We start from the raw sequence: 15,342 nt of genomic DNA on the forward strand, positions 1-15,342 counted from the left end.
TTTTTAAAAATCCATATTTTCTGTTGCCTTGATTGAATATTTTTCATTTTGGTGTAATTATGTTTACTCTATTTCAGTAATTTGGTTAGAGATTTTTATTAGGCTGCATTTCTACTTTATTACTTTTTTGGCACTGAATATTTTTATAATGCATTGCCCAAAGTTAAGCATGGGTCGTCTGTGTCATAGCTACCAGGGAACAGAGTGCATGTTAATTTAGTGACTTTGCGGAATCACCTTGACAAGGATTATGATTATTCCTCGAGATGGCAAGACACTAATAATAACATTTCTTGCAATCACTTTTGTCAGCGTCATAATGAAGGTGAAGGAGAAATCACACTTGGCAGAAGAGTTTCTTGGGAGTCAAATATAAGCTAAACATATCAAAGCTTTCTCTTCAGAGAAAATGTTCAAGCCAACTTTTAGTGGCATAGGACATGTGCGAATCAAGACCTTAAATTTTTGATTCTGGTGTCAAGCTTCGAGCAAAATTTGGGTTACTATGGCATTCTGCATTCTTCCACTTCACATGCATTTTAGTAGGCAAGGCAAATAAATGCGCTGGTTTCTGATCAATAATTTGGGTTGGTAGGCTGAGAGGCTTCTGCAATTTGTTTGAAGAGGTTTACTTAGTATTTGAGCTAGAAGTAGAAGAGTGTCAAATTGTATTAAGGACAAAGTTGATCAACCAGGTGCTACTCAAATCTTTAGATCCTTTTCTAAACCCCTTAATCAGCATTATAGCAAAGGGCCTTAAAGGCAACCAGCTACAGGAGACTGGGCCCAAAACAACATTTTGTCCTTGTGCTGGTACCAGAAGGATCAACAGTCAAAAGGACTTGACCTGCTACCATCAGTTCATCAACCTTTGCTTCCTGCCTCATACTGCATACAGGCTTTGAGGATGTGGGTACTGGCAATAGGACTCCTTACCAGCAGCCAACAGGGATTAACAGCTTAATGGTAAGTAGCTCAGGTTGCTTACAAAAAAGCTGAAACTACTCTGCATTAACACAAGCTACTGCGAAAACAGCAACTGCATCAGTGTCTACAGACATTCAAAATTAGTTTGCTTCTTGGCATAGAAGAGCACCCATGAACATCTATAGTGTCTACCACACCCAGCTAAACAGGCTCTGCAAATGCTTCCAGTCAACCAATCTCTAAACCTGAAATCACAAATATATTAACAGAAACGTGATTTCACAGGCCCTTCCAAAAACACAACAATCAGGCAGCCTGGCAGGAAAACAACATCTTCAGTGCATCACAGTAAGATGTAATCACACATGCATTAAGGCACGAACATTAGGAGTAAGAAGATTGTGTTACAAAAAATAAAAAATAAAGACACTAGAGACAGGATGCTGGGAGCATGCACGAGGGGCAGAAACAGTGGAGGTGGGTGGAGACAAGGCCGCTGATGGGACCTCAAGTGACTAATAAATAGAGACACTGAACAATAGCAGACAGACTCCGTATGTAGGTACCCTCTACATCCAAGTAGAAACGCACATCCCAGAACTATTACAACACTGCTAGAGTGTGCAAGGATTTGTGGGTCACAATTAAAAATAAAAGAAGTGTGTAAGAAAAGTTAATACATTTGGAATATTTTTATCACTTTTTTTCCATTAATTGGATGCTGTCCCTTTGACATTATGTATCTTGTCTAAATTTGTAGTAAATCAGCATCAATAATAGAATTTGATCACTTAACTGAAATCTACCCTGTAGTTAGGCGATATAAAAAGCAACAGTTCCACGTTCTTATTTAGGCAGCATAGTGGTTCTTCACCTGAAAGTACCATGCACTCATCTCTAGAGTAAGAACCATCATGCTCAATTTGACACACATTGTCTTCAAGAAGGCCATGGTAGAAGAGAAAGGATGAAAACAAAAGGAGGTCATTTAATATAACTATATCTGGATTCAGGGTTTATTATAATATGTGTATCTAAAAAGATTCTGGAGACCCACAACAGCTTGAATAAATTAAGAGATTTAGTGTGCCTCCAACACAACTGACAATATGTGCAAAATCAAAAGAAAAGCTTTACCACTACTAGATCAAACTCATTTCCAAAAAGCAGACAACAAATCCTTTCAGAACAGCAAGATCTGTCTGTTCACTCAAGGAGCTAATATGCAAAACTTCAAGTGTACTCACATGACAAAGACAACTCCGTGTTGCACCTGCAAACGGCAAGACGCCAACTCACAATTTGGCACTACTTTAAGTGTAATCATTCACAAATCAGGATTCATGGTGCAACCATCTATTATCAGTGATCTAAAGAAGCAATGTCAGTTTCTATATTGGGATGTAGGGCATCAGCATCAAGAAACCCAAATCTAATAGATGTGAGGAGACATTTGGCCCCCAACCATTACATCTATCTGGAAACCATTATCAAATCTTGACCAATATCAGGAGTGAATAGGCTACAGGTCAACTTGCACTATACCAGCACAAGAGAATAGGAAATATTGAAAGGACAAAGTCACTTACCTTGCGCCTAGGTGTTGTGAGCGATGATGGACTTGTACTGTTCTTGTTCTCCTGAGTAGATTCAGCCAAAGGCGAGTTTCCATTCACTGGTGACCTTCCAGCAACAGGTGAGCTGTCTACTGAAGGAGAACTGACAGGGCTTGCCGATTCTACTTCGATATGTGATTCTACCACCTCGTTGCTGTCCTTAAACACCACACTTCCTTCTCTGGTCCCCAATAAAGCAGGTTTTGTCATCATAATGTCCTCCAGAACCACCACTGGCTTCTTACCCTGAAATATCACAGCCCGGTTCTCCTGAGACATGGTTAAACTCTTACCATCTGATAATACATTTGATAAGTTGGACGGCTTATCCTTGGAATCGCCATTCGTAAAAGCCAATGTATTCAAACTTGGTTCATCAGTTTCCATGGGAACTTCAGATTGATCATTCCGATTGGACAAATCAGGTTTCAGTGGAATTTTTACCTGCTGTACAGTCCTATTAGAAGCATCTTTCTGTGCATTTAGCTCTTTACTACATCCGTGTGCACTGTTCGAGTCTTCAGTCAAGTCTATAGTGATGGCTGAAGGGTCAGGCAGATCAGTCCTCCGCTTTAGAAACTGATCCAGGGGTCCTTTTCCATTGACAGTTTTTAGGGGCGGGGAGACAATCTCAGGATTCAACTGGCAATCATTCTCAAGGGAGTCCATAGATGTGTCCAGCTTTGGGAGTCGATTCTGACTGGAAGCATTTTGAGAAGGCTTCACTTTTTTCACATCAGATACTCCCTCCACCTTCTCTTTTGGTACAGGATTCAAACGCTTGAAAGGCAACCGAGCTGCAAAAGAGGAATAAAATCTCTTGTGTAAAAGCATATATAGTGATCATACAAGATCACACCATACCTTTTCATTACTTTCAGCTTGGAAGATTTACTAATAATTGTTTAATTAAGGTTTGACCAATAAAATGAGTGCAGACAAAGCAAAGCAGTTACCCAAGCCCAGTTAGGAAATGACCGTCTCATGTTCTCTGTGTAGATCTAGTTATTACTCTAGGGCACATTAAAAAAGAAAATCATACCACTTTAAGAGTGTCTAAATCATTGTTGCATATATGGACTTATTTAATTTCTCACACGGATTCTAAATCCAGAGCTAGTAAACCTTGAAAGTTGCTCGAGAGAAGTTATACTCAATACATTAAGTTAATGGTATGTACATTGGAATTTAAGATCTCATACAAATAATCAGGGACAAAGCGCCAGGTGACATGGCATGTACTTTGGGAGACAAATAAGGATGTATAGGGAGGACTTGGAGTGGGTAGGCCAAATAACCTGCACTGGTCATACACAGTGCAAATAACGAGTACTGTATCTGGTTGCTCAGGAGCATGAGCCCTCACATACTCAATAATACCGTGTCCTGCTTAATCATTGGACAGCTCCTCGTTGGGCTGGTGCTGCAATGCCCAACAGGCCCCACTAGGGGGCTCTCTGGCGGAGTTCTTTTGTGTTTTTTGCTGATGTGAAGAGTGAGGTGCAGTGTTCTGTGTGGCAATGTGAGTAGACTGGAGTAAGGAGAAAGTTCCAAATAATTAAGTGATATCCTAGTCTGTATACAGGAACCCTTTTTATGATTAAAAGGGCATTGGCCAGAAGCTGGTATAATTATCTAAACTGACTCAAAAGGGTGAAGCATGACACCCTCTTGGGTGTGCGAGGGCTCTTGCTCGTGAGCAATCAGATCCTCTGGTCTGTTGGCTTAGGTTATTCTCCGACTTCCTCCTTGTTACAAAAAGCACCTGCAATGTCAAAAGGACAATATAATTTTCAACACTTGGTCCTCCAAGACACAGATCACATAGAATCCACAAAGCCAGCTGCAAAAACTGCTTGCAAGAGGTGATACACCACAAAAGGTCTTTATTCAACATAAATTTCACTAACAAAAATAAATGTGGCGTTTAATGGCTTTAACAGCCCTGGTAACAGACCTCAAATAATGAAATATAGGCATTCATGAGACAACCACGTGCATGAGCTCTATTATCTCCAAAACCCAAACACACTACCTTGTACGAGTTTCTTTCCAGGAGGAGTAGACTTCTTTTCCTTTGACAGCCCAACTAGGGAGAGAGAAAGCAGGGTGGATTCAACAACAAAGTTAACAAAGGCAGAAAAACAATTGTGGAAACTAAAACTACAACCAAACTAGAGAGAGAGAGAGAGAGAGAGAGAGAGAGAGAGAGAGAAAGAAAGGAGGGTGGATTCAACAGCAACATTAACACAGGCACAAAACAATTATGGAAACTAAAATTAAACAATCACCTATGTTTTATTGTTAAAATTCAAGATTGTTTTACAATGTATTAAGTCAATTGGATATTTAAAACATTAAAAAGCAGCCAACATACTTTAAGCCCTTACCATGCCCTTCTCTCCCACAAAAAACAACAAGATTTTATATTTTAAATACCCTATTCAATTTAAATCTTGAAAGTGAATGACTTGTAAAAGTTGAGGATATGCAAGGCTATTCAAGTAAATGAGGAGGCACAAAACAATGACAAAAGGCAACAGTTTTATCCAGAATCTATTATGCTGTCCATATTCAAACAATTTGACCTTCTCCTAAAGTCTTGTGCAGGCCTACGGTCAGCATGATTATTAAAACGTGCATAGGTCATGCTGTGCGTTGTCACCATTGCCCTGCTTCAATTAGAAATTGAACGAGTGCCCATTTTAAAATCGGACCAGCACTGGTTAAGGAGTAAGTGACCTTGATCTAAGGATTTTGAGGGACGATCTAAATCCTGCTTTCCCCAGTAAGCAAGATATGATGGCTTAATGAATAAGCATTCTAAGATGACATACGTTCAATATGAGCAAAACTGTAGCTCATAGCAAATTGGCCAAAACGTAGACTGATTATCTTCAAACATCTGCTGTCTGAGTTGAACGGAGTGGGCGATTAACTCTGGATTTTACCAATGCAGTGGAATCCAATGTTTCTACATCCCTTAACTCTTCCGTTTTGTAGCAACAGTTTCTTTTCCACCTATCACAAGTCGTCCTCTCTCAGGGCTTTAAATAACCCACTCTTCCACCTACCCATGTGTTACAGAGAATGCCTGGAATGTAGAACGGGGAATGTCTAGAATGTTGAGCGGGGAACGTGGGAGCGAGTGGGGGTTCGGGAGGAAATCGTTGGGAGAGGCCGGAGCGACAAGATGTGTTTCACTTCGTGAGATTTCAATAAACCTCAGACACTTCCATTTATCGTCTCTCTCCTTATATACAACATTTTGGCGACGATTTAATGACGACCTCACGCATGAGCCCAGCAAAGAAATAGAAGACGCCCGCCTGAACAGTTTAGTGCTAAGCAAGGAAGAAACGCTACCTGCTCTGCCTTAATACGGCGAATATTGGAAAAGACATATAATTGATTCGAGGACTTTACAGTAAATTATTATTTTTTTAATCTTTCTGCCTGTTAGTTTAACGGCAGTTAAAGACAGTCGCGCGGTATTATTTTGAACAACGCGCCGCGCGACGTCTTTTGTTCTTGCTGAAGCGCGTCAGTTGTTGGAATTCTTGAACTCAGACGGATTCTGGGCTCTACTAGTGTTTCTTTTCTTGCAGAGGCCGCGCTGATGAAGGATCGCTTACCTAAGTCCTACATATCTGCCTCTTGTGCTGTATTGGTTTGACGGTGGGCAGAGCCAATTTTTTTTTTTTTATGAGAACATGGTGGAAGGACTTTCTTTCTTGTTTTAGTGTCAACATTAAAAGAGGACTGTTCTGACGTTTTTTTTTGCTTAGGCCAATTTTTACATCTGAAAATTCTATTTTTCAGATTAGAACACCTTAGAAAGGTTCAGTTTTTTTTTAAAGGAAAATTACTTGTGGAATCTGACATTTATCTTGTTTATTTATTCTTTTCTCCTCACGGTGAAAAGACAGAGCCATGCAGCTTGAACCACCAGCTAAATTTTTACAGAGCAAAGGTGATCCACCAATGCACTGGTCTAGGTGGAAGGAGGAGTTCTTGAGCTACATGAAAGCTATCGATGATGACAACAGGTCACAGGAAAGGAAGAAAAATATTCTTTTGCAATGTTTGGGTTCTGAAGGGCAAATGGTTTTTAGAACTTTACCCCCGATACTGGTATAAGATCAAGGTGATGGAGAGGTGGATGTCTTCAAGGAGGCGCTAATGAGGTTGGAGAAGAGCTTCAAACCTACCACGAGTCTAGCATTGAATAGATTCAAATTTTACACAAGAGTACAACATTCAGAAGAGACATTTGATGAATTTCTTGCAGCGTTACGTGGTCTATCAGTACATTGCAATTTTGGAAATATGACTGATGAGATGATCAGAGATCAAATTATTGTGCATGTTAAAAGCAGGAAAATCCAAGAGCATCTTTGGGTTATGGGTGATCCCAAATTACAAGATGTAATTGCAACTGCGAAAGCTTTAGAGCAATCCGAACAATGGATGAGAACAGTACAAGATTCTGACAAGGTCAAATGTTTAGAGTCTGAGGTGGTGGGTGCAATGATGGGTAGTAATGTGAATAGTAATGTTGCTGCAAAGAATACTACAGCTAGCAGGAAGTGGGTAAAACATGACAGGCCGGAAAAAACGTCATGCTTTCGTTGTGGTAGTTTGAACCACCTGGCTTCGTCACCTCAGTGTCCTGCTGAAGAAAAGAGTGCGTGAAATGTGGAAGATTGGGACACTTTGCACGGGTATGCAAAGATGTTAAGAAAGGGAACTATGTTGCCAAGGGAAAGATGGCGTGTGTGAGTGTCAAGAAAGACAGTGAAGAGTGTCAGGAGTCTGATGGCGAGCACAGAGGCATGGTGTTGTCGCTTAAGTAGGGAAATGTGATAGGGTATGAACATTTAAGTCAACCAAGGTGTGAAGTGCGTGTTGCTGGAAGGAAATTGGAATTAATGGCTGATTCGGGATCTCCTTGGACCATTGTTACACTTGATTATTTTAACCTTATCTTTGACGGGGTATGGAATAAGTCTGATCTAAAAGAATCTGATATTGTTGCAGAAAGTTTTGAAGGGCACACTATTGAGGTGATAGGTTTTGTGGATACTGATATCAATTTTAAAGGAAGATGTGCGAACATTAAATTGTATGTTGCTGCTAAGGGTGTGAATGTCCTGGGATGGAGAGACCAAGGTAAACTGGGGATAATTCTGAACCCCCGGTGCAAGGAGCCTGTCTTGGTGGTAGAGTCACGAGAAGCAAGTGAGTGGGCTACATCTAGATTTCCACAAGTTTTCACTAATAAATTAGGTAAATTAGCCAATTATAGCCATAAAATCAAGGTTAAGGCTAATGCTAAACCTCTGATTCAGAAACTTAGAAATGTTCCCATCAGTGTGAGAGAAGAGTTAAAGCAGATATTGTCAGAGATGGTAAATGAAGATGTGATAGAGGAGATTGAGTCCTCTGAGTGGGTTTCTCTGATTGTTTTGGCACAAAAGTCAGATAAATCTTTGAGACTATGTGTAGATCTGAGAGCTGTAAATGCCAATATCATCGTGAATTGCCATCCTTTGCCAAAGATCAATGAGGTCATTAGTATGTTGGAAGGGGCGAACATCTTTTCCACACTGGATCTGAGATCAGCGTACCATCAGATTGAGTTAACAGAAGACTCTAGGCATTTAACAGCGTTTATCACCCCGCAAGGATTATACCAGTTCAAAGGGATGCCCTTTGGCTTAGCATCAGCTGCGTCTGTCTTCCAAAGAGCAATGTTTCCTCTGTTTAAGGATATGGACAAATACGTAAAATGTTTTCAAGATGATGTTCTAATCTTTTCGAAGGATGAGAATGAACATAAACAGCATGTGGAGGATGTGTGTAGAGTACTGAGTGAGAATGGGTTGACCTTGAAGGCGAAGAAATGCAATTTCTTTGCGAAATCTGTTGAGTATTTAGGTCACTCTATTTCAGGAGAAGGGGTAGTTCCTAAACAATCTCTTGTGGATGCTATAGTTAATGCTCCAGTGCCCGACAATCAGGAGAAGTTGTTGTCCTTCAATGGTTTATGCGAATATTATAACAAATTTATCAAGAATTTTGCTACCAAGATGGAACCTTTGAGGGAGCTCACACGCAAAGGAGTCCAGTATGTTTGGACTGGTAAACAAAGTGATGCGTTTGAGAAGATCAAAAAGGAAATTGTTGAGGCACCTACGTTGAAGCCTTTCTGTGTGGGAGCACAATGCATTGTGACGGTGGATGCAAGCATGTATGGAATTGGGGGTGTTTTATCTCAGTGGTGTGGGAAGGACAGGTGGAATGTTACCTTTGCATCTCGTACTTTGACTGAGGCAGAGCGGAGGTATGCAGTAATTGAAAAGGAATTGTTAGCGTGCATTTGGGCGGTTGAACATTTCCGGGACTATATCTGGGGGTCTAAATTTATTTTGCAAACAGACCACAAACCTTTGGTTGGTATCTTATCTCCAGGTGGAGGCTGGAATGCTACTGCTCGTATTGCCAGATTAGTATCCAGGTTGCAGGAGTATTGTTTCAAAATTGAATATGTGCCAGGAAGAAACAATGCTATAGCTGGTTGTTTGTCACGCCTTCCCCAGATGGGGAGAGGAGATTGTGAGGGTATTTTGGAGTGTGATGTTGTATCTGCTGTGTCGGGTTATATGTCTGCTGAGTTTGGTGGTATAGATGAGAATGAGTGGATCAGGTGTGATAAGGAGGACCTACTGCTCCAAGAGGTAAAGAAATATGTGAGGGAGGGTTGGCCAAGCCAGAGGAGTGTATCTGTTGAAGTAGAGCCGTATGGTAAAGTCAAAGATGAATTGGACATAGAAAATGATATGTTGTTTAAGTAAGGGAAATGTATTCCCCCTAAGGGAATGCAGGATGTGATTTTAAAACTAGCTCATGAGGGTCATCCAGGTATGTCATCCATGAAAAGACTTATTCGTACTTGTTTTTGGTGGCCAGGGTTGGATAAAATGGCAGATAGGGTAGTGAGGGAGTGTGGTGTGTGTGTGTGTGTGTGTGTGAGAATGGAGGAAAAAATGTTGAAGACTGTTCCTGCTCCTCTTATTCCTGTTCCCTGGCCGAGTTCTCCTTGGCAGAAATTAGGATTCAACATTTCGGGCCCGTTCTTTTCTCTTCCAACAGATACACGTTATGCTCTGGTGTTAGATTATTTTTCCAAATGGCCAGAGGTAAAGTTAGTTGCCCAGGTGACATCAGCGACTATTATTGAATTCTTTAAGGAGGTGTTTGCTAGAGAAGGTTATCCCGAAGTTTTGATTTCAGATAATGTTATCCAGCTGACTTCGAATGAGATGAAAAGTTTTCTTAGGTACAGTAACATCAAACATGTAACTACTCCTTTATATGATCCTAAAGGGAATGGTCAAGTTGAGAGATTTAATCGGGTTCTTAAAGATAGTATTCTCTGGGCACGTGGATTTGGTGGGTTGTGGAAAGAGAAATTGAGGGAGAAGCTGTGGCATTATCATATTACTCCACAAAGTACCACGGAGGTGAGTCCGTTTAGATTACTTAAAAGGTAGACACCCTGTGTCTAAATTGTGCCCGTGGTGGTTTAAGAAGAAGCAGAGTAGAAACTGGGAGGCTGTCTCTGTTGAAGAAGTTAGAGAGAGGGTAAGAAGGAAACAGGAGAATTTCAAGAAGAGGTATGATGATAAGTGGAAAGTGAAAGAATCTTGTTTTGAGGTGGGTGAAGGTGCGTGAACCTGGTTTCTTGGTGAAAGGTGCGGCTAAGTTTGGAAAGGCTTTGAAGGTTATAAAAGTGTTCAGGAATAGAGTTACGCAGGATGGAAAAGTGTGGAATGTAAGTAGACTAGCAAAGTGTGCATGGAATGACATGCACCAGGACAGGAGTGATGTTTTAAATCCTTTGATTAGGATTGGAAATGGTATGCGATTTGATGAAGATGGTTGTGATCATCAGGATGTGGTGGAGGATCGATCTGGAGAGGTAGAGTCTGTGCAGACGTGTGACAGTGACGTTGGTGTGGGGGATACCTCTGTTGCATCACGAGTAAAGTCCAACTTTAGGGCAAGACGTCAACCAGCCAAGTTCAAGGATTTTGTTTAGGTTAACAGAATGGCTATTAAAATAAAATGGACTCTGTTTATTATGTTTTATTGCAGTGGGTTACCATATTAATTTTGTTAAGTTTGTTAATCATTTTGTCAGATACATTCTTGTTTTTGTTTAGTTTTGTTTAAAGAGGGAAAGTATGTTACAGAGAATGCCTGGAATGTAGAACAGGGGAATGTCTAGAATGTAGAACGGGGAACGTGGGAGTGAGTGGGGGTTCGGGAGGAAATCGTTGGGAGAGGCCGGAGCGACAAGATGTGTTTCACTTCGTGAGATTTCAATAAACCTCAGAAACTTCCATTTATCGTCTCTCTCCTTACACACACGCCACCATGACCTCAAAACTAAAACATAAACAGTGACCACCTTCCTAAAGCAAGTAAAGGCACTAGGAACCAACAAAAACATAACTCAGATCAACCTGGCATAACTGGGGAAAAAAAAAAAAAAAAAAACAAGGGGAGAAGGATATGAGTAATGATGAACTCAAAAATGTTACAGTGAAGGACAAAACCACCACATTACATCCAATGGCCTCCTTCTTCCCCTTTTTAGGGTGAAAGAATGGGTAAAGCACTATTCTCTTTACAAAACCAACATTGAAGCCTCAACCGCCCAAAAAATTGTTCCTGGCCGAACTCACTGCGTGGGACACTCTAGATGTCATATTGGCACTACAGTTAAAACTCAACAATTAGCAGCAGCAACCACAATATCATCACTTTCAAGATCAACGACAACACTTCAGTAACACCAAAAACCCATTAACAAACACTTGTGAAGACAATTAAAAAGAACAAGACATCCAACAACTCTGTACCAATCTTGAAAAAAAAACACAATATACATACAGCTAAAAGGAATCATATTGTCTAAATCTCGAGTGCCACTGCACTGGACAAACATGACAAAAATAATAACCACATCAAGGGGTTATCCACATAAAATACTACATGGGTTTATGACATCAAAAGAATTAAAACAATTCACCATACGACAACACATGTGGAGAAAAATCAAGAGATGAAACAGACAAATGCATGCCATTATAACATTCTACAAAAGTAACATCAGAACCACAAAAACTACACTATTTAATGTGCATAACTGAGGCAGACTGCCCTTCTAAAGAACTCCATAAAAGTTAAACAGAATTCCGTGGCGCAGTGTGCCAGTACACCACAATCATAAGACTTCTGTGACAGAATATCCAATGAATTGATCTCCAAAATTAAAAAGATTGAAAACACTGGAGCTAACCACCACAGAAAGAGACAACGATGCATGCAATGCATAATTTCAATATCCTGTTGCAAAAAGATTTGCTCAGTGTTATTATTACAGCCGCACAAATTGGATCACACCTTCAGACCCAGCACTGCCAAAAATCTTTAAAAATAACCTGTGCATGAAAAGCAGCTAGATGCCTATTCAACAAGCCCCTGGTACTAGATTAATTCCCAACTGAGCTCAAAATATCCTATATCGGACGACATCTCAAAAAGAAAAACCTCGACGCATTTGACTCAGCAAACTAGAGGCCCATTTCAAATGAGTTGTTCATAGGAAAAATAATTTAAGGAAGCAATGTTAGCTCTCAAACTTTACAGAACATGATGGCTTTATGTCAGACCATAAGTCCAGAGTCACACCAGGCAGAGGCAGTTCTGCCATTATATCCATCTAGGGATAATCAAAACCCCAAAATGGACAGGAACAGAAGAGCTGCCTTGTTGCTTCTGGATTTATCAAAAGGATTTGACACCGTCCACAACGACATGTATCTACAAAGCCTCCACGACCTCAGTCAATAAAAATACTTTATAATGGATTGGTTCTTATCTCACAGACGTACAAAGTGTAGTTTCACATCTGCTCCTCAAACCACACTGTGGAATCCCTTAGGGATTATCATAGTCCCTCTATTATCAACATCTACCTAACCCCTTACTAAACCTGAATAAATTACTCAACCTCACCTTTTACAACTGCAGATTACACCCTAATCATTTTGAAAATGGATAGCCTAGAAGACCTCAATGATTCAAAACTTCATGACTGCCTTCATGCCATAAACACATGGATGATGAATAACTATCTAAAGCTCAATACTGGAAATGTGTAGATTATGACCATGAGACAATGACTGGAATACTACCCTACTGCTATATAGCCTGAAAAGGTTGTCTCCTCCAATAAGACAGGATAAAAACCTCAGACCAGTCATGTATTCAGACCTATTCTAGGAACTGCACGTTAATGTCAAAAAGATAGCCTTTTCCACAATGTCGCGTCTTTCCATATCTTGCATACAATTCAAACCATCCTCAATATCCAAGCTGTACTATGCTAACAGCCTAAACCTTGGCATGCCTGCATTCATCATATGCAAAATATAACTCATCCAAAAGTTGATGGGGGGCTTCTTCTCCACTTTCACCCAAGAGAACGTATGACTCCCAGCCCTGCGATCACACCAGTCTATAGACAGAAGGGACATGCTCAAAGCCCTATGTAGTCTCCACAGGGCCTCCCAAAGAAAAGGACCGCTAAACCTACAAGTTAAACTAAAGCAATACAAACCAAAACAGAACACTGGGCTAAAGGTTTGCACCACTTTACCATAAGTAATCTGCAGAAGGCACTTATTTCAGTAAACCACCCTCCTACCCACCAAAGCTCTAGAACTCATTACCAGCCTGCTTCAGGAAGCATCCAGGAGCATATTCAATTCAGAAAAAAAGATGGAAACATGGCTATTCCCAATATAACTCCACCACCCCACATTCTGGCAACAGAGCCCAGAAAAGCAGTGGCACCTTCAGCTTAAAACCCACGGAAGTAAAACAACCCAACCTGAAAACAGTTTTCACTGTGCAGATAAGAATGGCAAAGTTGCTAGTGCATTAAATATTTATGTAATTTCATACATGCAATACAAGGCCGGCCATGATATTCTGCTGTCAGCAGCAAATTGTAACGTATACCTCTTACATTCACAAAAGACAAAACTACTACCAGGGATGTCCATCACAGTACTGTACAAAAACAAAAAAAGATGTCTCCAAATTAACATGCATAGAATAACTGGACAATTGGGAGGACTTTAATGTAGTCAACCCCTGCAGGCCCCAATTATCTATACACCAGGTGTTTCTTTAGATCACGGTGACAATGAAGGGATGACAGGAAAAAAATGCCCATCCCAGCAGATCACTCCACTATTCTCTCCCACTAAACATGCCAGCTCAGGATCACAACTATACACAAAATCTCAGATAGGACAACCCAGTGCAGTAACCAGCTAAGCAAACTCTAATGATAAGAGATACTATAAAGGGTACCTGCAGAGCTGTTCAAGGCTAACAGCATACTGAAAACCATAAAAAGGATACAGCTGGCTCACACATCATCCACCATACTCCCACACAAAACATCCCATAACACAATAACAGCACCACGGGGTCCTCACTCATGACCTGGAAACACTTTCCCCATAGGATCACAAAGATAACACCCTTCCAACCGCACACCATACAATGCACAGTTTGGAACACATGAGAGGTAAGCGCTTCAGTGTCCCACAGATAGGTAGTAGGCGCTATGTTAAAGCTGCAATACAGTGTAACTCCCAGTTGCTTCTGTTAGGGCGAGGTGAGCCTCGCTGACAACTGAAGCATTAATGAAAGCAAGACGATTAACATAGGGTATTTTTTTTTTCCAGGAGAAGTCTCGTCTGAAATGCACTGCTACATATCAGAGGCTCATTACTGATGTGGGCTGAGGAGAAGGCAGGGAAAGGGGTCATTCAGAATTATGGTGTATCTCTGTCCACTGGTGAAGGGGGGGGGGGGGGGGAGGGTGCTTAGTCTGAGGAAAAGGGGAGTGAGGATTTATGATTCGCAAAATATTTTATGGAGGACATGACTACATCATATTACGCAAAAGGGATATTCGTGACACACGGATGTAGACACAGAGTCAGGATGCATCTCAACATTACAGGCTTGGGCCCTGGATGATGAGGTGAGGACACTGGGGGTGGGCCCGGAGCATTTCTCGTCAGTCAGGGGGCATTTACAGAAAAAGGAGAAAGAAAGTGAGAGGGAAATGTCAGTAGTGCAGCCTGTAGTAGTGCTCCCTGCCTCGGCCGCTCCCTCCGGGGGAGGCCTGGGCCTCTCAGCCCTCTATCCAGCTCTCGCGCGCACTCACCTCCCGGACTCCTCCGGGGGCAGACAGTCGTAACCGCCGGCTCCTCGGACGTGGGCATAGTGCTTCCTGCGCGGTCCCGTCGTCTCTGCTGCTCGGTAGCCCCTGTTTTCCCCGGGGTACCCCCTCCAAAGCTACTTCCCGGCACCCCTCAGCCCTCCCGGTGATTCTCCTCAGCCGCCTCTCGTATTTGGCGGGAACGTCTGAGGGAGCCGCGGCGGACGCATCCGATAGGCCGAACCGAGATCACGTGACACCTACTTCGCTCTCGCCGTAACTTGGTTTGAGCCAGAAGATAGAAACTCCGTCTACTGAGTCCGCCCAATCTCTTTGGAAGGTTGTGATTGGCCTGCGCTAGGTGAACTAAACGTGGATTGGATCCTCTTGGTAGCGTCACTGTCATGCGAAAGTTTTGATCCTGGTCCATGAAATGTCAGTGTGTCTGAACAAAAAGACTGCTTTCAATGTAAATATTTTCTT

General features: G+C 41.5%; 1 protein-coding gene across 3 annotated transcripts in view; it reads right to left on the minus strand.

The window, feature by feature from the left end:
• CHAF1A (chromatin assembly factor 1 subunit A) overlaps positions 1-15,129 on the minus strand; it is a 270,727-nt gene extending 255,598 nt beyond the window's left edge. For all 3 annotated transcript variants that reach the window (XM_069216496.1, XM_069216495.1, XM_069216494.1), the window contains exons 1-3: positions 14,866-15,129; positions 4,579-4,632; positions 2,517-3,340 (exon numbers count right to left, since the gene is read on the minus strand). In XM_069216496.1, coding sequence (XP_069072597.1) covers positions 2,517-3,340; positions 4,579-4,632; positions 14,866-14,923 — 936 coding nt within the window. In that variant the 5' untranslated portion in view covers positions 14,924-15,129. The remainder of the gene's footprint in view (positions 1-2,516; positions 3,341-4,578; positions 4,633-14,865) is intronic.
• Positions 15,130-15,342: the final 213 nt, after the last annotated feature.

The sequence above is a fragment of the Pleurodeles waltl genome, chromosome 12 (assembly GCF_031143425.1).
Source record: "Pleurodeles waltl isolate 20211129_DDA chromosome 12, aPleWal1.hap1.20221129, whole genome shotgun sequence".
Lineage (NCBI taxonomy): Eukaryota > Metazoa > Chordata > Amphibia > Caudata > Salamandridae > Pleurodeles > Pleurodeles waltl.